Source organism: Psittacula echo (assembly GCF_963264785.1).
Source record: "Psittacula echo genome assembly, chromosome: 4".
NCBI lineage: Eukaryota > Metazoa > Chordata > Aves > Psittaciformes > Psittacidae > Psittacula > Psittacula echo.
In genome coordinates, this window is record NC_137738.1 from 1,744,284 (window position 1) to 1,770,022 (window position 25,739).

General features: G+C 41.7%; 1 protein-coding gene across 1 annotated transcript in view; it reads right to left on the minus strand.

Moving 5' to 3' along the window:
- The window catches only part of KCNH1 (potassium voltage-gated channel subfamily H member 1), a gene marked incomplete at both ends in the record, with an annotated part of 176,237 nt that overhangs the window by 111,428 nt on the left and 39,070 nt on the right, over positions 1-25,739 (minus strand). Inside the window, 2 exons of the mRNA XM_080616670.1 lie at positions 10,961-11,390; positions 23,564-23,956. Coding sequence (XP_080472796.1) covers positions 10,961-11,390; positions 23,564-23,956 — 823 coding nt within the window. The remainder of the gene's footprint in view (positions 1-10,960; positions 11,391-23,563; positions 23,957-25,739) is intronic.

A 25,739-nucleotide genomic window follows, 5' to 3' on the forward strand; every position in this document is an offset into this window, starting at 1 on the left:
GGGCTTGGAGCAACCTGCTCTAGTGGAAGGTGTCCCTGTCTGTGGCAGGGGTTTGGAACTGGATGAGCTTTAAGGTCCTTTCCAACGCAAACCAAACTGCCTGTAAGCTCTGAGACTGTTTAAGGTCTTCACGAACCACCATGAACCGAAAACCTGATCATTATTTTCCATGCTTTTGTAGTAAATCTTAATCTTACTGCAAAATAACTCACAAAACAAAACCCTCATTCAAGTTCAAAGACAGAAATCAGTTCTTTATCTTAAGTCCAATTTTCTCTCCTTTTATTTGGCCTCTGACCACTTGAAGATATCACCAATCTCCACCTCCCTCTTATTTCGTAGTGAAATCCCTCCGGATCTTTCCATTAACACTGAAGAACTACCAAAGCATGACCCTGAAACATCCCACTCACCAGCACTTATCAAGCAACCCATTTCTGTTTTGAGATAGTGACACAGGAGGGAAAGGTTTGCCTGTTATCTGACCTGAAGAATTTCTTTCCACTCCACTGGGTACATTTACTGCTTTGATTTCAATGAAGGAGGAAAAACCCATTCCTAATTCATGCTGAGGTAAGAGCAGTCAGGCCTTAATACCTCGGCTATTTCACTCTTTACCACAAGGCATTTAGGATTTTAGACCCTACTGGCTGTTGAAACCCGTCAGTTAGAAGAGTAAATTGCCTCCTTTCCTTCCAAGCATCAGGACCTATTAATAAGTTACTTGCCTCCTCCTGCATTTTTCACACCAGTTGCTGTACTGTGGATAAAGGAGACTGGCATTTTCACATATATTCCAAATTGTCTCAGGAGATGAGGATTTCTTCCATCAGGTCGCTGCTTAAGATATGTCTTCAGACAGCAACTCAGGTTCAGGTCTAGAATATTTCAGAGCTCATCACCAAGAACAAAACTGCAAATGACCCACAGCAGCATCTGCATCCTCTAGGACATTACTTGTCATTCTTATTAACTGAGAAATCTTCCTTTAAAATATAAAAGCAGCCAAAAGCATTAAAACTCATTGATCTGGCAAGTACAACTCATTCATTTTCAAGATGTCATGAGATAGCTCATCTGAGAGGCTAGGAACATATCATGATCTGTAAACCACTTACTTAATATATTACAGCAAGGCAAGCTGTGTCTACTCCAACATTTTGTAACCTACAGCAGAACTGAGTCCAGTAGGAATTTGATATTAAAATAACTATACAACGTTTGAAGCTGATGCAGAAGTGAAAGATGCTTAGAAGATCCTTCAGCTCTTCTGTCATATTCCACATCCTAGATGACAAGTGACATGATGTGTCATATGAGTGGATGCGCTATTTTGCTTTTCTTTTCCCCATGCCTATCTAACTGGATTTTTCTTGGATAGAAATGGACTTTGAAATACAGCTTACTCTCATATAAAACGAAGTCCTTGTCCAGGATTTCCATCATTCAGCAACAGAGCTGCTGCTTCAGGAAAGGCCTCCCAGGAGTGAAAAAGGAAAGACAAATGTGTCACGCTTCGTGTGTGCTTTAGGTGTTGGCCAGTTTCACAGCTGGGAATCCAGAATGTCATTCCAATAAGATGCATCATCTTCCAGGTTACACTTGTGTGACCCAGTGGTTTTAAGGATAAAATCATAAACTGAACCAGCAGGGTTTGCTGTCTGCATAGCAAAACAATGGCTCTGGCAGACACCTGAAGCATTTTCCACAGATAAATAACCTCTCATCATGTATTTTATCCCCAGTTCTCCTGCCTGATATATTCTTTCTTTCTTTTACACTCCTCTGCCCTCTTAGTCCATGTCCTGGATGCATCAGGCACTTCTCCCTCAAACATTAACTGGAGTTAATGATGTTCCTTCAGAATTCAAACCAAGCTGGTTGCGATGCTGATCAAAGTTTGAAAGAGCCAGAATACTTCAGTGTTTTAAATCTACTTCTAGGAAGAAACGTTAGAAACAGCCTAAAGGCAGCAAAATTCTGCACTAATAAGCACGTGATATGAAAGACATCAGGTGAGAGTCACCCACAGCTGGGATACCTTTTTATTTCCCTTATCCTCCTCATTACTGTGAAATAATTCAAGGCAAACACTTAGAAACACTGTGCAACAAAGAGAAAAAAGGCAATTATCTCAAACATCACTCCGGTGTGAACTCTCCCCCGTACGCCCAAAAAACCTAAACCATCAACACTTCACAGCTTTCATCTTCTCTCCCATCAAACAGAACTAATTTTTGCTGCCTTTTGCATAGTAAGAAATAACACCTCGCACAGAATTCATGTATTTTTGCCTATTTCCCCAAACCAGGCCAGGAAACAATGTACTACCATATTAATATATTCACAAACCCCTGTGTTCTTTCTTCTATAAATATCCCTTTGAAGTGTGTTGGGGTGAGGAAATGACTAACCCCAGATGAATGGGCCACTTCTCATATAGCCATGGCTGTTAGCTCAGGCAGATTTATGATAGCATTAGCACTGGTGGTGTGAACCTGAGCAAAACCTTCCAGTCCCTCTTAGCCTGGAGATGGAGTTCACCATTTACATACACATAAAGTCTGTCCTTCTGCTGGCTTTGACACCAGTGCCTTATGTTTCAATAGAAGCAATCCTGAAAAAATCTGCAGGCCTTAAACGTCCTTATCCAAAGAAAAGCCAACCTGAAGAGCTAAAATTGAGGGTTTGGAGCTTGCTCTGTTCTGATGTGTGTCAGCACTGACCACATCTCTCCAGCATGCCCTGTCTGCATTGAACAGCAATGACAGAACTCAGTACAGGCTCATTGATGGGTCTTTTAACTTCCTTTTCTCTTAACAAGAAAAACTGATGTATTTTCACATTTAGAGATAACCAGACCAAATCCTGCCCTCACAGCCTCATTCTAACCATCAGAGAAACTGCTGGTGCTACCTCTTCACTGAAACTTAGAAACTGTACTGGAAAACTGAAGCTGTAGCTGAGAAACATACCCACGACACTTGTGGGATTCATTCTAATGGAGAAAGCATCCCAGCAAGGTAACATTAAGGAATCCCAAACAGGTGCTTAACAATTATAGCAGCAACACACCAGCTCTTCAAATACCGTGACTAGCATCCAGTGAGAAGTAGTAAAGCATAGCAGAGACTGTGAGGGAATAATCTGCAAAGACTGTCCCCTACTTCAACGAAGAGATTTTTGTCATCTTGCCAGGGTTAGTGACAGACAACAGCTACCCAAGAGACCACTTCTAGCAAGGCAAGGTTTCTTTTTCCTTTCCCAGCATGTCCCCAAATCACAACATTGCACTTGCAATAACCATGAATAGAGAAAAGGTTGCTCTGGGTTTGAAGTCTCATAGGCCTTTATGCTTAGCCTGAGTGATACACTCACCAAACCCTGGCACATGGCTGACCCCCAGTTTCAAAGCCACCAACTTCCAGCTAAACCAATTGCAACATGCCCCTGCTCCCCATCCCCTAAAAGGGGTACTTGGGGGTACATATTTCAAGTCCAGAGGAGGCCATGAGGATGCTCAGGGGCTGCAGCACCTCCCGTATGGAGACAGGCTGAGAACATTGGGGCTGCTCAGCCTGGAGAAGAGAAGCTGCGTGGAGATCTCAGAGCAGCTTCCAGTGTCTGAAGGGGGCTACAAGGATGCTGGAGAGGGACTCTTCATCAGGGACTGTAGGGATAGGACAAGGGGTGATGGGTTCACACTGAAAGAGGAGAGAAGAGAAGCTGTGGCTGCCCCATCCCTGGCAGCGTTCAACGGTCAGGTTGGACACAGGGGCTTGGAGCAAGCTGTTCTACTGAAAGGTGCCCCTGCCCATGGCAGGGGTTGGAACTGGATGATCTTAAGGTCCTTTCCAACCCAAACCATCCTATGATTCTATGTTTCTTTTATCATAAGATACATATCTGATAAGTACACACACAGCATGGCCACATCCATCTGCTCTAACGATGGTGAACTGCATTATGAGGGCAATATCATGCCTCAGGAACATCATCACACGATTCTGCAAAGCAACTGCATTTTACTCAGTTTTTTTCATAGCAACAGTCTAGGTTTCATCAGTTCCTGTCTCTCCTTGTTCACATGTGCCTCTGAATATTTCCTGCCTTGCTGGGGGTCACCAAAGCACACTAATTCCCTGTGAGCTGTGAAGGAGAAACACTGACCTGTCACGATACCTGCCACCAAGATTTTCCTACAGTTCAGAGGGATGTCCACATTACTAGGGCAGAATCCTGCTCCTTTCAGCAAGAGTACTGTAAATAAAATTACCTCATTATGTTTTCAAATTTACTTAATGTTACCCTCATCCCTGGTTTTATATCTAATGAGAAAGAAGCTATTCACAAAGCTGAACAACGCTGAGACAGCCGTTTCACACTCCTGGGTCTGTGTCTACCTTAATCACAGACGAGCTGAAGGGCTGCAGGACCGCATGGTGCTTGTGTTGCACATGATCAGTGAAGATGAGAGGCTTTGGTCTCTGGTCTGTTGTGATCAATGAACTCAGTGGCTGACAATCTATTACAGTATGAGATCACGCTTGTCCATGAGCCTGACCTTTTCACTCCTACTTTTGTTCTGTTTCCATGATCGCTCTCACTACCTGGTCTGGTTACAGTGTTCACAGGGGAATTTATGATCTAGTTTAGCATTCAAACATGTGTGTCTTCTTCAGCGAACTTCATACTTTGGATGAGCCAAGCCCTATAGTTCCAGGAAGTTCCTACCTAACAAGGAGAATTTAGCATGAATAGGCACCAAAAACTTTGGGTCTTTTGGTGTAACTGAGAACGCCAACAAAAGATCAGTTGGACTTGATGATCTTAAAGGTCTTTTCCAACCTAGCTGATTCTATGATTCTCTGAAAAGGCTCCAGAAATGACAGAGTTTGCTCACTTGCTCAAAATCCAGACAGACAAGTGTCCATCAGCATTAGGGTACGTTAGAAGTAGGAAATACAAAGCATTTTTAGAACTGTTCATCCCTACTCCACCTGCACCACACGGGGATTGCTGACACAGTGCCCTGATAGGAAAACTGCAAATGAAAGTTCTCTGCTATCGCTTAGGAACATCAAACAATACGCAACCCAATGTGACAGCTTCACTGAACAAAATACATGAGAACTGTTACTTTCAGACATACATCTCCACAGGGAAGGAACTGAAAACTCAAATGGCTTTTTTTCTCCCCCCAAGTATTAATAATGGAAACTCTATGCCTTTCCACAGACCCAGACAGCGGTTTCAAACCTGGCTTTCTGTAACATCAGCCTCTCTCAAAGATCCTCCTGTAGACATATTCCCTATTAATTAGCAATTCTGTGGCCATCTGTGAAAAGGGACAAGCAAACATGTTTTGACTCATTTAAAATGAAGCTGAGGATTTAATTGCCTTTACTTCCCAGTAGTAGCACTCATCCATCTCTCTCTACATACACGTACACTCAATAAATAAAGTGAGGCAAAACCATGCAAGTCAGTCCATTGACAGATGTGAAGACAGTTTGCTTTACCAAACTATAATTTACCATATGTTCAGGAAAAACAGCTACACAGTAATATGAATTGCATATCTTAGCAATAGCATCAAGCCTCCACAGAACAGAAATCCTTATGAGCAGCCCCTGGATACTTAATCTCTCATTTTGGATCCGTCATTGCTCCCAAACAGACGTACATCATTTGAGGTCAAGAATCAAAAGCATTTTTCAACAACCCATGTTCCCCTTTGGTGGACCTGACCCCTGGACCACACATCCCTAGAGCTACAAGGTAAGCATTGCAGTCCCTCACAAATCGCATTAGGGGTTACACCTACCCATGGCAAAAGGGCCAACAGTAAAACACTTCCTCCCTGAAGCCTGCAGCCACACGAAGGTCAATGGGACAGCACATGCAGCCAACATCATTTGAGAGCACAGGAACCCTGTAGAAGGCTGCCCTGAAGCACAGATCACTGAGGCCAAGCCATGCTTTCTGAAGCTTTGCCCCAAGTGTAAAACCAACCAACCCCAAGCTGAACACCCAATATCCACCTCCATCACGCCCTCCCAGTGTCTACACACTGCTAACAGGCCATACCCACCCTCTCTTCTACAAGGTCACATGCCTTCCACTTCTTACTAGGCCAACATTTGCACTCAGTCAAAATTCCTCCTGGTCCAGGGTAGCTTCACTAACATATCTCTGCATTTGTAATCCAAAGTTACCCAGATTTATTACTTTATATACTTAAAAAGAAAGTAATCTTACCTACTTTTTTTAAACAGCTATCTGGCATTATGGCAAAATACTATTACTAGTGGTCAATGGGTCGACAAAGAGGTAACACATAACACAAATGTATTTCTGCTACATGATCAGCTTTACAGAGGGAGTAAGCAGGGAGCAAGCAGGGAGCAGAAGGGGATGTATCAGTGGCTGAGCAGCAGAGAAAGCCGAATCTTGTCTTAGAGAAGATGGAACATAATTACAGAGTATGAACGCCATCTCTCTGCGTGTAAGCACATTAAACACGCATAGAAGGACACCAGTTAGGAACTGCTTATGCTTTCAAATACCTGCAATATTCTGAGCCTTCCGACACAAGGATCCTGTCTGGATGGCACCATAGTCCTGTGCTGACTGTGCCACAAGCCTTTTAGTTTGGCAGTGGAGAAGATAGCAAGAAATGTCTTAAAAACCATTTGTTCGCACAATAACTCCTCTCCTGAAACAGAGAGGCTCCACAGACAACACTCCAGGATCAAAGGACAAAGGGATTGCTGCCACTCGTGACTTTCCTCCTGAGAAACAACTCAGGATACTCAGTGAGTAAACCAAGTAAATCAAGATAAAACTAAATAGTAAGTTGGCTAGAAACAAGGACCAGAAAGCCTTGCACCGCCTGGCAGTGCTCCTCAGGGGAGTACCACACACCATGTCCAGCCTTCCCCAGAGATACAACTTTGCACAATCAAATCCATTCTATTAAAAGTAATTCTGAAATATCAAATGTGGAGGAAAAAAAATCCATATGCTCCCTTTTTCTTCTTTTAAGCATAAATCTGCATTTTCCTGACAACATAGTTTGTATCTAGATGTATGTATTTCAAGAAGTCAGCTGTTGTTATTTATGGCAATGATATATGATTATGATACATGACAAATTGAGATTACATATAAGGCAGAAGTTCTTCCCTGTGAGGGTGCTGAGGCGCTGGCACAGAGTGCCCAGAGAAGCTGTGGCTGCCCCATCCCTGGCAGTGTTCAAGGCCAGGTTGGACACAGGGGCTTGGAGCAACCTGCTCTAGTGGAAGGTGCCCCTGCTCACGGCAGGGGTTGGAACTGGATGATCATAAGGTCCTTTCCAACCAAAACCAGTCTGGGATTCCATGATAATACATGTGCGCTGTGTATGTATACACATATGCTACATATATATGCATTCATGCATGTATATATGTAATTTATTCATTCATAAGCTCACCGAATAGGAAAAGTTCACAGGTCTAAAATGTAAGTTCTTCCTTTCCCTCTGCTTGATGTCAACATCTGCACTCCAGGGCAACAGTTCTTGCATGCCCCTACCAAAGTGTGGTGACACAGCTCATGGAGCACACTGAAGTCAAGACACCAAAAACCAGGGGAGGGTGCAGAAGCAGTGCTATGACTCCAAACTGGATCCAGGAGTGAGCAAACACCACACTGCTGGATTTGTTGGTTAGACCCCAGTGGGAGACAAGTGCTTACTGTGAGCTGGAGTGGTGGTACCTGCACCCCAATAGATGTGGGGTAGCTGCATATCCAGCCCATGTAAGTCCATGTGGGTCTCAGACGTTTCCACGCATGGTGACCACCTCCATTTCAAGACAATTCAGTTTCTTTTGCAAATAAAGAGAAGATCAATATTTCAAAGTGGACCTTGCTCATCACGCTGTGACCGTGAGCCTCACTGGCTACAGTGGTGGTTAACAAGCCACCAGTTTTTTGACACAACACTTAGTGCTATTCAAAGCGAGCAGAAGCTACAATACACAAAGAGAAGGAAAGGTTACAGTTTTCTTCCTACTCATCTAAATCTGTCCCCATCAGGCTAATGCAAGTTTTACTGTTTATCCACAGGAGGTAAATTAGCCCAAGAGGGAAAAAAAATTACCCTCCTATTAAAAATTTCCAGCTTATTTAAAGTAAAATTCTGCTGAAATCCCTTTGACATATCAATGTGCCCATTACACATTGCCTCCATCACGGCAGTATTAGCATCTCAAAACCAATCTTGTTAACATATTGCCTTTACTCAAGTAAACAAACCCAGTGCCATCCTCCAAGACAGAGACAGTGCTGTTTCCATTCTATACAGAAAATGTACGGATTACTTCACTTATTTCACTGGACTATTTAAATATACACACATGACTGTATTATTTAAGCATACAGTCTATCTTTGTCCAGCCTATACTTAGCCACCTCAAAACCAAGATAAATTCACACAGTTCTTCAAGACTCCTCCTCTAGCAGGGATGAAGTTAATAGAGTGATGTGTTTGAGGTTGGACTTGGCAAATCCCACCTATCTTCAATTGGAGACAGTCAAACTTAGGCACTGTCTACATCCTTCATGGAAAGAAAAAGACATTCCCTGTACTACTGAAAAATAGCAGTAACTTTTGAGAATACATCACTAGGTAGGTACTAAAACGAATGCAGTGTTAACGGTAAAGGATAAACAAGAAACTTGTCAGTGGGCAGTAATACATTAGCAGAATTGCGTTGTAATTACTTATTTTTGATGCTTTGGCAATTCACAGCCCCTGTCAATGCCACGCACAAATCTATGTGACCATCTGACATCCACAAAATGAGGACCAGAACAGGAACATGTAGCTACCAACTGTGTTATAAGCAAGTACGTCAGCTCATGACAAACATGTTACTTGGCCAGGGACTAATGTGGATTTTCCTGACACTCAGAACAAAAAGCTTTAGCCAGAAAACCTCCCAGGTTCCCAACAGATCCCACAAAATTCTTCTAAGACAGCTCTAGTTCAAGCTCAGATCGATGTCTGAGACCTTATTCTACAGGCAAAACAGCATTGTTTTAACATAAAATTTTATGGTGGAAGAATGTCTATCAATAGTTGAGCTCTAAACAGCCACAAACGAAACGGATCCATTTTGTTCCTTCCATGTTGAGGAATGACGACAGCTAAAAGCTTCTGCCAGTCAAAATCAATCAAGGCCCTATCCAAAATCCAGAGAGGTAAACTCTAATAGTGGATTACTTAGTCGCCATTCCAGCAAACAGGTATTGTGAACAGTCCTAATAGCTCCCAAGCAGCTGATTACCGGATGAAGGTGCTCAGATACACAGACAGCTACAAGGTTAGAAATGCAAGGCTTCAGAACTCCAAACACAAACAGAATTGTTTCCCTCAAACATGACTGCAGTCATGAGATTTAAGATTGCCAGAACACTGCTTTTTACAACTTGCTGAAATGAAAGCCTATTTCAGAATTCAGAGCAGGTATCTACCAACATTCATCTTACATAAACTCCTTTCCTTTCCACCACATTTTCCTATGTGGAAGAGTTTGGAGCAGGTACGACTCCAAAAGACCCCCATGTACATTCTTGATTTTATGAAGGTTATGTTCATTTAGTATACATAATACTGAATAACACCAGCTATGCTTGTCTAGCTACTATCCATCAGCATAACCCAATGATCAATAAGCCAACGGTCAGGATATTTCCTATTAAACGGGCACCTTCTTCAGGAAATATATTTGGAAGCCTGTTTTGTGCCCCACTGTCTAATGTACCTTCTCATGAGAAAACCACAGCATTTGCTCCAAGTTTCATATGAATTTCCCTTCTGCTACATGGTGTTTTATTAGGATGATGGGACTCTTAGCAATGGAAAAAGCTAGAACAACAAATTAACATCTTTTATAGCTAAAATATCCCAATCCCTGAGCGATCAAGAATGCTTCTTTATACTTCTCACTAACCTTCAGCCTGCTTAACACTGCACATGGACTCTCAGCATGCAATTTCAGTGTTGCTGTAAAATGACACATTAGAATCAGAGCTTCACATTTCTATCATAACAGGCACTGTGCTGCTAATTGACTTTCATTATAGATTTGGTTTTAATTTTCTGCTTTGCAAGGATTGATTTTTTCTCCTCTGGATGTAATACTGCCAGACAGAAGCTTCCCTCCTTCTCCATAGAATTATACGCTCTTCCACATACAAAGTAGACTTTTTTTTCCTCATTTTGGTTAAAATTTCACCTTACCTAGAAAAACATGAATGCTGGTCACCATATGGCTCTTAATTCCAAGTAGCTCTCAAGGCACTTTGAGTGCAGATACTCCTCTGAAGTGACAACATGGCCAAAAGCTGGACAGCTTGGCAATATGAATCCCTTGTGACGAGGAAATGCAAGCCACAGGTGCCCAAGGCCAGTATCATCCCAGTCACCTCAGCATCTGACTGCATGCTCAGCCCACAGTGGAGTTTCTGGCCTCTGAAGCGCTACTCTCCCTTCTGATGTGCTCCTGGACCTCTTCTCACTCACCAGCTCACTTGTCCAACACATACACACAACTCAGACACACAGAGATTTTGCCACCTACCAAACGGAGGCACAAAGGCTGTCTGTGCCCACCATGAGCCATTAATTTTTAACACTTCAAGCTTTACACATTTTAAAGTTTACTTACAAGAGAATATTGCAAGGATATTGACAGAATATGGCTTCAAAAATGACTGAAGTTTTGCTAGTCACAGCAATACTCCGACCTGTCATTTTAAAACTAACCACTAAGAAATATCTAGATTGCCACCAAAAATACTTTAAGCTGCATAATAACGTTTGACATGATTCCAGATGTCCTTATGATACCAGTAGTCAAGACACACAGCTAGTTGACACTGTGTGAGGGACAGAATCTCAAATACTCACAGCCAATCATCATCATGGCAACAGCAAAGATCTTCTCCCCATCTGTAGTCGGAGCGATGTTCCCAAATCCAACACTGGTGAGGCTGGTCATTGTAAAATACAACGAGGAGATGTAGACTGAATCCTTGCTTGGCCCACCTTCCCATTTCCCAAAGCCCGATGTGTTAAAGCGGTACGGTGTTCCTATTGACATCCCCAGCTGATAGAGCCAGCTCTCAGTTCGGATCGTGTTTGTATCCTCATCGATAACTTCATAGTCTCCTATGCTGTACCAAATGCAGGCCAACCAGTGTGCTGCGAGACCAAACACACACACCAACAGGACCAGGACTGCAGCTCCGTATTCAATGTAGTGGTCCAACTTCCGAGCCACACGACCCAGCCGAAGCAGCCTGACTACTTTAAGTGAACTGAAGAGGCTACTGATGCCCTAGAAGGACAAAGCACAGTGACCATTAGAATCTGATTTAAAGCAACAGCATTCATAACTGCAAATTCCAAAGACAACGGGATCCATAACAAATAGATGGTCACCAGATAACATGTGAGAGACTGACACATGAAAAGGTTAGTGGCCCTTCTCAGGGATGGATATATGCATTCTTGTCTTCATTCACTAACATTTCTCAACTCCACTTCCAGATTATTTGAATAGGTCTACAAATACATTTGCAAAGCCTTCAAATGACAGGCTGTTCATCGCACATCCAGATCCCTGAGGATCCTGATGCTATTTTAGGCTGACTGAAAAACAAATGTGGAAGTCACTGATCATTAAACCACACAAATTTAATGCTGAGCAGAGCATAACCAGGCACCTACTGAATTCACTCCAGCATCTGGAGTCACAAACCAGTTACTTATGATCCTGGGCAACACACATCCTTTCATGTCTCAGATATGAAACAGCTTGCAGTACTTAGCTCAGACATACCTGGAAGACAAATAAAGGAAGGCCAAAAACCACTGGAAGTACCTGACAACTTGTGTTTTTTCCAGTGTAACAGGACATTTCCTAGGACTTTACTTTCACATATAACAATTCATGTGCTGAGAATCAGTCCTCTGACATTTCTCTCATGGACTACACAAAGCTTAACTAAATTCATATGCCTCATTAACTAATCTCCACATCTTACAACAGCTTTGGTATTTCTTTTGGTAGCATTTCTGTGCTGGTACTAACATGGCTCCCAGAAACCAAAATTAAGGCAGCATGCAGGATTTGGGATTGTGAACTTTTAGATTTGCAATTGCACGTATAATAAGCTAGAAAATTCAAAGCCGTTTGGAGCATGAGATGATATGAATGGCCTTTCTTAAAAACCCTTCTTTTTCCCTGCCCTCTTTTATTAAGACTGTTTCATACATAGAAGTCTGATTAAAATTTAAGCAGACTGGTTTAATGAGTATTTCTGGAAATGCATAATTGCATACTTCCGGTCACCAGCTTTTACTGGAAGTTTATTTACTCCCGCATAAATACAACTGATTTGGTATCTTAGGCTGGTTCAGTGCACTAGAAGAGATGCTTTATTAAATAATTACATAAAGCATATTGACTCATGTTCCCCAGCACTGCAGCAATGTATTTGCCCTTTATTTCATTAATTTGTCATGATTACATTGACTCATTTTCAGAGACAGATGTGATTTGTTACCTGGGAACACACTATCAGTTCATATTATGTATTTGGACAGGATCTAATACAACCTGGGAGAGTGGAGTAAAAAGGGAAGAACAAGAAGAGCAGCCTTGCTTTAAATCATCGATATATTTGGAGAGATCTGGAAGAGACCAAGTGATCTGTTCTTTCAATGCAAAACGTATCAAGTCACTGATGTAAAACTTCCTTCACAAAGGAAAAAGTTAATTCCCATTTCCAATTCATTCCATAGCCAGCTGTGGTCTGCAAGCAGCAGAGCAAAGCCTTGATGCCAAGGCAGAGAAGAAGACACAGAAAGCAAAGGCCTTCATTTCCAGGGGAGGGAAAGCAGGTACTTCCGAACACTCAGTATGGAGAGGAAAAGCAAACGGGAAAGCACAACAAACTATAACATGAGGGACTGCAGTGACAGGACAAGGAGTAACTGGTTAAAACTTAAACAGGGGAAGTTTAGATTGGATCTAAGGAAGAAATTCTTTACTGAGAGGGTGGTGAGGCACTGGAATGGGTTGCCCAGGGAAGTTGTGAATGCTCCATCCCTGGCGGTGTTCAAGGCCAGGTTGGACAGAGCCTTGGGTGGCATGGTTTAGTGTGAGGTGTCCCTGCCCATGGCAGGGGGGCTGGAACTGGATGATCTTAAGGTCCTTTCCAACCCTAACTATTCTATGATAACCGTATTTTAGAACTGGATATGAAAGTCCGTAAGTGACAAGATGGATCGTCTCTAGACTCTAAAAATCCACATTCTGACATTACAACACAGCCTCTGGCCGTTTCCTCAGGACCAAGGCTCATTTCTCGCCCTCCTCTTTGCAAACTTCAGCAGCAAAACAATCGTGTTCAATATTTTGAGAGGCCTCCAGTAAAGGCCTGCTTTTAGCTTCAGTCTCAAAGCAGAAAGATTCAGGAAGGACTTGAAAGGTTGGAATTTGGTGAATTTTTAATTGAAAAAAAAAAAAAAAAAAAAGAAGAATTCTAAATAATTGGGGGGGGGGGAAATCACAGGAGAATTTGGATATGAAAAATATCAGATTTCAAACATCTCAGGCAAACTGCTTCGCTGCTTCTCCTCACTTCTATTAGGAAATTCCCAAAACCAAGAAATTGTGTAAAAACATTTAAAATGGGATAAAACTGCATAACTTGGGAGAAAGTGAGTCTACCAAATTCAGGCCAGAGGTAGAGAGAAGTGGGGCTTTGGTGCAAAAAGAACTTGCTTATTTATAAGGAAATACAACCTATTTATACGGAAACATATTATTTATAAGGAAATACAACCTATTTATAAGGAAATGTACTATTTATAAGGAAATACAACCTTGATTTGGTTGTGTTGAAAGGCTGCATTGAAGATGTAGATCAGTCACAATATGTCACCTGATGCATTGCTAATAAAGAGGCTTAAAGTTCAGAATAAGCTTTATAAAAAATACCCAACCCTTCCTTTTCCTTTCAGCATTAACAGTATTTCCTATTTGATTTACTCAGAGGAAAGGATTTGTCTGTTCTAAATGGATCAATATCAAGGGAAAGAAAAGGCCCAGGGAAATAATTATTCATGTAACTCTCCAAAATGACTAAGTGACAGGATTTCAAGTGGGTATAAACAATGGAAACTTAATAGACTGTTCAAAGCTGATAAAGTAGAGAGAACTCAGATCACTCTCCAATACTTTAACCAGTACTCTGACACTAAATTTAGCAAGTAGTATTTTAATACAAGAATAGATCTGCTGAATTCAAAATTGACATTTTTAGATTGCCACTTTCCAAACTAGAACTGCACTTTTCGGTTACTGTCCATTTCCATGCTCTTATCAGCACGAATTATTTTCATGCTTTTATCATACAGATGGCAGCACGATCTCATGCATAAAAGCCTGAACTCAATTTACTCTTCTTGATGTGTGTCCCATCCTCTTAGCTCTGCTACTCCTACAACCTTTGAGAGACAGATTAAGAGACACCCAGAGCTCCTTCTGCCCGAAGTAAATAAGAACCTCAGTTCACAGAGCTAGAAATGGCACTGTAGGTCCCAAACAGGCACCCCCGATGCTCTGCTCTAAAGGATCACCATAAGGAACATCTTTTAAACCCACTAATCCTTGTCCTTCATCAGGGACTGCAGCAATAGGACAAGGGGTGATGGGTTCAAACTGAAACAGGGCAAGTTCAGGTTAGATCTAAGGCAGAAGCTCTTCCCTGTGAGGGTGCTGAGGCGCTGGCACAGGGTGCCCAGAGAAGCTGTGGCTGCCCCATCCCTGGCAGTGTTCAAGGCCAGGTTGGACACAGGGGCTTGGAGCATCCTGCTCTAGTGGAAGGTGTCGCTGCCTGTGGCAGGGGTTGCAACTGGATGAGCTTTAAGGTCCTTTCCAACCCAAACCAGGCTGGGATTCTATGATTCTGTGATTGTGTGGCAGTCAGTGAAAGGGAAAAACTAAGTAATATCCCACAAAATTCTTTGCCTTTACAAATCTTTGCCTGATTTGCTCAGACACAGCTCCATCTACTAGCGCTCTATTCAACAGAAACCTTCCCCGAGGGTATGCAGAAGCTGAGAAATGTGTTACACAGCCAGGGTAGACAAACAGTACATTTTTAACTGTGTTTTGTTACAGAGAGAACTTGTGTGTAACACTTCAATCTGCAGCACTTAGTCAAATGTGGCAGAAAATGCCTAATTTCCCATAAACTTACATGAATGGCACTAAATAAAGATTCTACTGCTGATACCTGCATATAGTTGTTGAGCAGTATTTAACAGGTTGGCAGGTTTACTCTCATTGCAGTGATGGCTGATGCATAAAACCAGAAGAGTCTGGATCAAGTCCCTCCAAACCAAAGGGCAAGCTCAGAGCACTGAAAGCCAGAAGAAACAATTCTATTTGCTGATGGAGCAAACCTGAATGTCAAAAGCCCTTAAACTAATAAATACAACCACTCCCCCTTCCCTCTCCTCCTATGCAATCTTCGCAGAGTGGAACTGCACCTCAAACTCAACAGCAAAACAGAGCAGCCTCAGTTCTAGAGGAAAACAGGACCCACATTTTATATTCAATGAGAATGCTTCGTAAGTTTGCCCAGGAAAACAGTGCCAGAAGTAAACTTCCATGTATAATGTGTCATCAGACCTACTCGCTAGGTACTGTGCACATTTATACACATCTTTTTTGTATCTCCTTGTTAGACCTGGTCTACTGTCAGTGCAGCCCTTGTCTCACATGGGTATCTCAGCCATGCAAGTCATCTCCTTTCCAAACACAGGATCCAGGATATCCATGTTTTGGCTCTAGCTTTGCACCTAACAACAGAACATTTCTGCCATTACTTCCACATCCGTAAAAAGAGATGGAGAAGAGACAGTGTGATGAAGTACTTTGTGAAGTGTTTCGAAAACATAAGAGCTGTAAGCAGAGTCATTAGTAGTTACTTGTGTTATGTTCCCCAGGATCAGTGACAGCGGACACTGCAGTGCTAATGCTGTATATATAAAAAGCATTTGCTGCTGTTTACTTGCTATGCAAAATCAAATTCAACTCAATTCATCAAATAATAAAATTCCACGTAGAAAAAGCAAAATACAAACTGCTTCAAGAAGAGTAATAAAAATTAACTACAGCCCTCTCAAACAAGAGAGAATCCATTTTCCCTTCCAAACAAGATGTAGGATGAAGAACTGGAATGCAACTTTCACCCCACCTCCTTCAGCTGTAGCAGCACTCCCACTTCAGTAACCAATTCAGTCTGCATCACAGTATTCACTTTTTAGGCCCTTATTTACTTTCCACACACACAGACAGAAAATACACTTAACTCAAGCATTAAGACTGTCTCTATGCTCAAAGGAAGGATAATTTACTTCCTTCTTATCTATTTCTAAAAAGAGAAATACCCGGTGCTAGCACGGATCTGTTCTAAGTTTTCCAGCACTTTCCTCTCATATGGAACTTCTGAGGTTCAGGCTTTGTCTCAATTAAAGGGCGATGCAGGAGACTAAAAGCGAACCATTAAGAGAATGAGAATGAAACAGAACAAAAAAGAAGTTAATTATTTATCCAAAAAGGGAGGCAACAAATCGAATGCATCGCTACGAGGAGCCAGGCACGAGCCATGGCCAGCACTGCTGAAGCCTGGCTCTGCCTGTCTGCAGCGACATGGCACCCTGTCAGGTCATCCTTAGGACTTCTCATTTCGGTTATTTGCCTCTTCTGATTTTCTTCATTAGGCCTGAGAACATGACCTTTCCTACAGACTGCCGTATTTAGCAACCAACAGATGAGATAACGTTATCCACACAGGTCAAAAATCAATATCCAAACCCTCTGGTTGCTGCTGTGGTTTTTCAGCACTGAAGAAAGCAGACCTCTAGGCTCGCAAAGCTTATTTTAGTCAGACATCTGCAAGCTTCGTTGGAATCAAAGGAGAAACAGCCATAACTCATGGGTAAGAGCACAGAGGGTGGGAAGAGATGGAAAGACTCGTTTTTCATTTGTGAATCTGTGCCCATGTTTGTCTCACACACACACACTCAAACCCCCAGAAATCCAGGAAACAAACTCTTTCCTTTATTAACTTTGAGAGAAAGCACGAGGACACAGAGAACACGTAGGTAACCCAAAGACACCCCACTTTCCACAGCATCCAGTAAAAAAATTTGCTCCTTACAGCCAGCAATCTGCTTCCCAATGCTTCTGGTTCAAAGAAGCTTTTCACTTATCTTGAAGAGGCAAATACCCAAATGAGATTTAGTGCTACTGGCATCTAATACCACTACATCTTTCCTATTCTAATCCCACCCCTAATATGAAATAGACTATAAAGCAACCATTTAGCTACTCAAATAAATACCCTTTGCTGTGTCATCTGACTTTCTGCCTCAGATCAATACAAGTATGCCGAATGAGGGGGAAAAAGAACAGAGTAACTGATCCCTGCCTCTGAAACATGCTTCCTTTTATATGCAGTGCAAGTATCACTCTAACAGCAGCTTTCTGAAGTAATTCAGAATCTAATATATCCAATTAGCAATCCTTCCTGGACAAAGGCTATCACCATACGTTATCACTGAAAATGGAATTCAGCATTTAATTTTTAGCCTTATACAGATTGAATAGCTTATGGAGACTACTATTCTCTCTTTTATAGTACGATAAATCAGGTCATGCTTTCCAAAGCTTGAAGAAGTAGCCCTGAAACCCAGTAACAACCTTACTTATCTGTGACAGCAAAAAGACTAATCTGAACAGCAGTAGTGCAGAAGAGGAGTTGGCATCTTAACAGCCACAGCAGAACCTACAGAGTAGGTGTTGGACAGGAACATAGCAATGCATCCTCCTCTGGTATTCTTTCAGAAGGGACTATCCATCAGCAGACAGCATAGATGTGTCTGAGCCAAGGTGTATGAGCCCGAGCAAGACCAGGGAAGCAAGCAGAATTTAAATGAACTAAACACCTTAAGCAGGTTTACAGCAGAGGAGAGAATTTAACCCTGGATGGGTTAAATGGCATTAAGAGCTCTGTAGTGCCTATATATACAACACCAACACAATTTGGAAAACAGAGGATTTAGGGAGAAAAGGCAGCCTGCCCCTTCAAAGGCTGGCATAAAGGAAGCCCTTCATTACTAGCATGGATGTTGGGGTTTTAAGGAGGAAGGTTAGAGAAACTCATATTTGATGGGGGCAAAAAAGGTGTGGGGGGAAGTAGACAAAGAATAGCGACACCCTGATTCAAATCCTCAAGTGACTGTGAACACTGAGTGCTTCTTTGCCTACCTGGTTCATAGCCTCGCAGTCCACGGTGTCCCAAGAATCTGCTTTAATTTGAATTAGCCACAGGAAAAATGTTCATTCGTTTCCATATTTATCAACAGACTCGGCATTGCCTAATTGGACAGATCCCAGTAACAGTGGTGAACTCTGCTCTGTTTCCAACAGATTTCACATCATACAGCTGTTTACAGCTTAAAAGATTTCAAAAATTCTATTTTCCAGTTTGCAAAATTCATCTAACCCAAAATCCTTTCTTATAGGCCCCTATTTCTTCCATAAAACTATAAACATGATCATTTATTCCCTTGCCCCTTATTGCAAGGGAATGGTAAAACAAGCCTAGGGAGGTTACATGCTTTTCGGCATAGCTACTTCAGTAATTCCTAGAGAGCTAATTTGTATTAGCATGAGATTATTCTGCTAATAAGGTTTAAATTAATCTATTGCAAAAGTACTGCCTCAGAGAGTTGCCAACCATCTGACCAGCAACACATTCATTTCTTCCCCTCTCAACCCACTGTTTACTTTCCAGCTACACTGTGCTCACTTCGCACTAAGTACCTTAATTTCCCTCTACTACTTCTGTATTACTTCTTCTATTACTTTCTTTTATTACTTCTGGGATTTTTTATCATTGTAAATTTTGTCCTTTCAGTGCTGTGTATCTTCTCTGCTTATACTCTAGCTTCTCTCTTATTCATCCACTTAAGTGAACACTACATCATTTATATTGAATATATCTTTCCTGATGATCTTTTACTGTGCCTTTATTTCTCTTGCACCTCAACTAATAAGAGTGATATACAGTTCTCACTTTGGCATCAGCCAACAATTGATGATGGTGTTCTGTTCAAATACAGATAGCAATTACTACTACAGACTCCCTGTTCCAGAGATTTATATGGTGGTGACATGACCGGATTCCACTCCTACCACGAGATTTCACAACAACAGTGTCACATGTAATAAGTCAAATTCTTTCCAATATAAATTATATCTTACGCTGTTATGGCTGAAAACCACAGTATAACATTGCTCAAGCTGACACTGCAAAAACACGCTTCAACTTGCCTTTGGAATTCAAAGTCTTAAACTGCATTGTTCTTGGCAAAAAAATGTGGAATTCTCTTTAAGCCTGGTTTACATTAAAGCTCCTGATTGATGACTGAACACAAAAGATAACATTATCCCCCAAAGTAGGTGGCATTTCCTTAAGTGAGGAATAATGCTAATTACTGTAAACCATTACTGAGAAATCTTATTGTAATCATTCAGATGCAGAAGAGATTAATACCACATGTTTTAAGGGCAGTGTAAGCTTTGGACCAATATTTTCTTTTCCTACTCACACTACACTACAGGAGGATGCATTGTCTCAGCAGTAGAAACTTTAAGCCTAGCATTAAGTTGATCCATCCATCAGTGCAAGATTTTCTTTTCTTGAAGTTCTATGGCAGCTCAAGAACGTAATTCATATTTAACTGTATAATTAGCTTCCCATATAGAAAAGCCAGGAGAAACACCGATAACTTTCCTTTAGGTAACAATGGGAATTCCTCTACAGCTGTTTGTTCCTTCCTTTGCTGAATCTACTCATGTCTGAACATCTCTGCTCTCTTTGAGCACAGCGCTTGAGATCAGAAGCTTCATACATTCGCATATTTAGTTCTGTGGCCTTGAATAAAAACATTGATGTTTTTCCTTTCCTCTTCCATCTGTAGAATGTGGCTATTCATCCTTAAGTATCTCTTGCATTCATTGTAGTTATTAATAGTTGTATTGATTAATATTTAATGAATTCAAATTAGTTTTGAGGACAAAAATATTCTCAACCATGCAGAGAGGAAACTGGAATTTCAACTATATTAAAAGATGTTAATCGAAAATATACTCATGTTCCAAGCTGCAACAAACCCAAAGAATTATGAAACTGCCTGAAAAACATAGAAGTCACACTCGATTTTGTGTCAAGAAAATATTTTCCATTAGATCTTCTACTGGAATAATGAAGTAAATTGCAACACAAAAAGTGACTTCAAAATAGAATAAAAAACCCAGTATCACAACATTCTGAAATGAGGATCTGCTTGTCAATACTATTGATCAACTCTAGTTTCAGGTATTAGAATTAATCTTATATTGGTGGATCACTTTAAAGATGACAAAAATGGTTTCACTGTTAAGCTATCAAGAGCTACGTGATGCAACAGCTCCCAAATGACCCAGAGCAGTAAGAGCCTCCACACCTCTACACACAGCTTTCTACTTCTTCAGGTCCCACGTTCCTCACAAATCAATTAGTCTCCACCACAGTAATTGCACTATTCTTAAAACCAAATTGACTTGTCACATTAGCTCCTCTATAATATCCTCAGTGTCATCAGGGATGTTCCTTCTAACAGAGGATGACAGCAGGCAAAAGCAGCAATGAGCTTCCACCTGCCCCAGTCCCCCCTCACTATAAGGACTGCAACTGAGCCAGGATTCCATTTCCTCCTGTTTAACATCATATATGGAAAACATCAACACAGGAAAATAGCAATTCACATCCTTCATCCCATTTTATCACCATGGTGATACTGGGTAGCATTTAATACCTGGCAATTTTTTTTTTGGAAGAGTATTCACACATTCACACCAGGACTAAAACAAAAAGCCTCACAGCAGCCATGGCCACCTACTAATTCCAGTCTCTTGGCTCTATGGGAATTCACTTTAGCAGAATCAAAGCGACACACAGGTAACAATCCGAGTTGGGCTACTTGTGACTAGAGCAGCAAAAGCCTCACAGCTAATTTAATCTAACTGTGAAGTAATATGGCCCGCAGCCTGGGGCTAGAGACAGGTAAAAATTAAACCAGCAAGTTTGAAAGAAGGGAGTTGAGCCCCAAGGGAATACTCTCCACAACAGAGAAGAAGATGCAAGGCAAAGATTTGCTACTTTGAAGACTCCCTGAATGTGGCACTTTCCCCCTTCATCTTCTTTAATGAAAGATTACCTTTCTCTCGACAGGCAGCTCATGAAACAGTGATCAGCATATACTGCCCTAACGCGCCCCGATGTGCACTGTGTTACTCTGCTGGCATCGCTGCCAAACCCCTCAGGTAGTGTAAAGCAGTCTACGAGACCTTAAACAGTAGTACAGCAATTTACATCAGTGGAAACTCTGCTCTAATGACTCTACAATGATTTATACCAGCTAAATGTCAGAATCCACTAGGGAAAATAGAGATGAACACTCTTGAAAGGACAGCATCAAGAAAAATGTTTCTTTTTCCTAGCTAGAACAACTAAAACACTGTATACTGATGAAGGAGACTGTTGAAGAACTATAGGAAAACTGAAGTACCAATCAGCTTCTCATTGTTACAAGGCCACACCGAGATGGAGAACCTGGAGAAATTCAACCACTCACAAAGATTTCTCTGCAGAAAGAGCCTGAGAGTGCCTGCGCTCAGCGCAAAGGCTGCCACAGCCACTGGTGCAGACGCTGCCTTCAGGGATGCTCTGCAGGTCACACATCACCAGTCACTAGAGTTAGGAAGTGCTCCTCCAGCAAAACCATCAGCAGAGCTGGCTGCTACTATCTGCAGTATCTGCAGTGGGTGACAAAAGCTTCCTCTGCCTCCCCCCGGCTTTCTTTTTACTCTTTCAGTCTAAATGTCAGCAACTGATACAACAGCCGCTCCTTCCATTGCTTTATCAGTGCCATGGCAAACTAATACGCAGCCTGGGTCCTTTTGACAAACAAGTATTTAAGGACAGGTCTCAAGGCCTTTTTGCTTCATCTCATTTGTGTTATTTCAGTCTGTAGCTTTATATAAAATGAAAACCTCTCCAAGGAATGAAATACCAAATAACACCACGGTTTTTCAACTGCATTCAATAGTTTCCCTCCTTGTCCTCAACTCATTGAGAAGAATACTTTAAATACCATAAATGGGATAAAGAAAAATGTATGCAGTGTATTTTTACAAAAGTAATGTGGGTTTATGTTTTTCCTTTATAACACGGGCACATTTTAAAGGAACTCCTAAAAATTAAATTTTACAGACTAAAACTTAAACAGTAAGCACTGATGAGCTATGTATGTGTGTCCCAGGGTTATTATGTGTCACCGATACAGAGATAGAACCATAGAATAGTTAGGGTTGGAAAAGGCCTTAAGATCATCTAGTTCCAACCCCCCTGCCATGGAGAGGAACACCTCACACTAAACCGTGTCACTCAAAACTCCATAATGAGTTGATGGCACAGATTTTGTAGTATGTAATTAGAAACTGGACTGCTGGACTCCTGTTTAAGATTTTCTTAACGATTCATTAACCCTCTGGACTATTTAGGCATGGAACCTTAATATATTTAGATTAGGAATATTTTCTTGGCAGCCTGATCCAGTAGAGAGAATAGACAGCTAAACCAGGGTAGTGCTGTGGTTTTAAGTGTGTAAATGTTCGTTCTTTTGCTGACTTGTGGCCTGTTCCCAAAGAAATGAGCAAGAATTAAGGAGTTAGATTTCCAGATTTCTCCTTATCCTTTTGTCTAATTATAGAATTACCTAACAAGCATCAGAATAGCATCTTGAAGCACTTCACCTTTCTCTTTAAACAACTGTTGCCAAACAGCGCTGCATGGATCACCAGATACCCACACAGTACTTTGTGGTGGTCTAGGAAGATCTAGTGAGTCACTGCCTGTCTCTTTGCCACCTGCTATACTGTATTAGAAAGCAGCTGAGAAAAGGGAATTTCACTTCCCAATTGTTCATGTTAAGAATTGCCATTAGCAGACATACCCTGTTTGGTCAGCAGTGAAAGCAAGAGATGCCTGCTCTAAGAAACTATTCTTCAGATGAAGCAGCTCTCCTCATGCTGTACAGAGGTTCTGCTGTCTGCTTCTGCCTGTCCTCCTGAACTCTGAGGCTGGAGAATGAAGGAAAAGAAACACAGATTTCTGCACCAAAAACCTCAGCCTCTCCCAGTGCAGTTGAAGATGGACCCTTCTGGCTAGAACAGGTAAGCAAACTTCTATATGTGCTGAGGGCAGCTACTAGAGACATACATACGCTAATTCACCGTAATTCAAAGCATCCATTTCTTTCTTCTCTCCCTCACCTCCCCCCAACCATGAAGTAATAATGAATGGGTGGAACTCGTATACTGACCTCATCAACGTTCTCAAATGCATTGATGACATCGTATGGCAAGCATGAGAGCAGATCGATCACAAACCAGGTCTTCAGGTAATTCATGCGAATGAGCTTTGGGTCAGAGATCACTTCTCCTGCTGGCCCCACAAAGGTGGTATGGAAATTAAGCACAATGTCCACCAGAAAAATGACATCTACAATGCTGTCGACAACCAGCCATGCCACATTGTTCTGTTTGGTTTTAAAGGAGACGTTGTAAGGGACCAAAATAGCAGTGTAGAAGGTTAAAATCAAGATGATCCAGTCCCATGTAGTCTTGAAAACACAGTAATGCAAAATGATATGCGGTGGAGTCTTTGGTGCCTCTTGTTTGTACTGTGGGAGGATTTCGGAGCCCAGCTGCAGTACCTGCAGTCACAGAGATTCCAGGAGAAAAAGGAAACATGCTTAATGTTTTAACACTATTCTTCACACTGTAGATTCTCAAGCTCAGTACAGCAGTTCATTAAAATACAGGTCCATTAACTCTTCTTATCACCAGCAAATGCTAAGCAAGTCAGGATAAGTGTTCTGTTAAACAAATCAGCATCAACCTAAGAACAGTTGTTTCTTTTAATGCCATTACTTTTTGGCACTAAGCCTCATATCCTGGGTCTCCAAGACATACAAAGACAGTTCCTTCAACAGTCTAAATAAAGGAGACAGATAAATGATGGGCAGAAAGGCAGCTGCAAAGAGAAATTGATGGCAAAACCAGGAGCAATACCACAACTTCTGAGTTCCAGTCCAGCACTGGGATCACTGGACCACACTGTTCTTCCACATTGTCTATCTAACTCTTCATTATACTGCATCTGAAACAGTCTTATACTACAATCTATCATGAACGCACAGGTCATTGTTCCTCTTCTTTGGGCCATGCAGAACCAAAGCCCACGGTAACTCCTTAGACTCAATAAACCCACGTTGAAACTTAACTTGTCACCGAGAGAAAAATCAGTGTTTTCCCCATCTCATGGTGCATAGTCGAGTTACAATGCAGTTAGGTCTGAATTCATAAAAGCTGTAATCAGCAGACGATCATCTGTCAGCATGTGTTTTAAACCCTGGTCCTGAACCTGGGCACAGCTCCAAGTGTTCTGCATAACAGCAATCTTGATCAACGCTGCCCATTTTATGTCTACAGTCTCCCCAGTTCTGCAAACCAGTGCCAAGAGTGTACAGTGTGTATTTAATCCTTGGGAACTAAAGTTTCCTTTACAAGCCTATGGACAAGAACAGGTTTGTTTATAGAGATGGATATATATGAGGGGGAAACCAACACGAAGGACCTGTCTGCAAATAAGTTACATTTTAAGATTAAATGTACTCTGGGTGAGTTATGGATGAAAACTGAAGACAGATTTGCTCAGGTGAGGTGTGTTTGCTAAACACCAAGCTCACAGAACCTGTGAGAGCTCTTTAGGAGCATGGCTCCTTTTTCACATTTATTTACAAGCAGTTCAGAGCAGTCGGGAGCAGAGAAGGATATTAAATGGCCACCTTCTCAGGGAGAAGATCAGACAACACGGCTGTAATAGGAGGATGTCTTCCTTTCATGCTCCTTATCTCAGCTTTTTAAATGTCAATTATTTAGACAGTGATTTTTATCTGCAGGCTTTTCTGAGTGCTTTCTGCTTTCTTTCTCTGTGAACTGGTGGGCTTTTTTTCCCAGCAGATTAAGCCAAAGGGTACAAAAGAAAACAATCAGCTACAAGAGTCCTACTTGGACAAAACAGCCTCAGATCAAGTTCCCTGTCGCTCTGAACCTCACATAATCACTTACTCTTGTGCACAACAGGGGTCAGACACTGTCAGATCACAGTCCCTCGCACATGTGTAACGACAATGGGAATTGCAAGCCTGCTGACTTTAAGCTCAGTATGTGGTGCAGAAGAGAAGCAGCATGACCTTCCCAGAGACCTGCGCATTAGCACAGAGGCATCAACAGTCAGAAGACAAAATAAGGCAACTTGGTATTTTTGTTTCTCTGAGGAACCTTTCCCTCTAAGAAGCAGCCCTGCAGACCAAACAAGGACTCAGACATGCCCACTGCAGTACTGAGGGCTCTGTTTCACATGGGTTCTCCATGCTACAAGAAGAAAAAGAAAGCAAAATAAAACTGTTAGAAGTTGCCTTGCGGTGAGAGGAG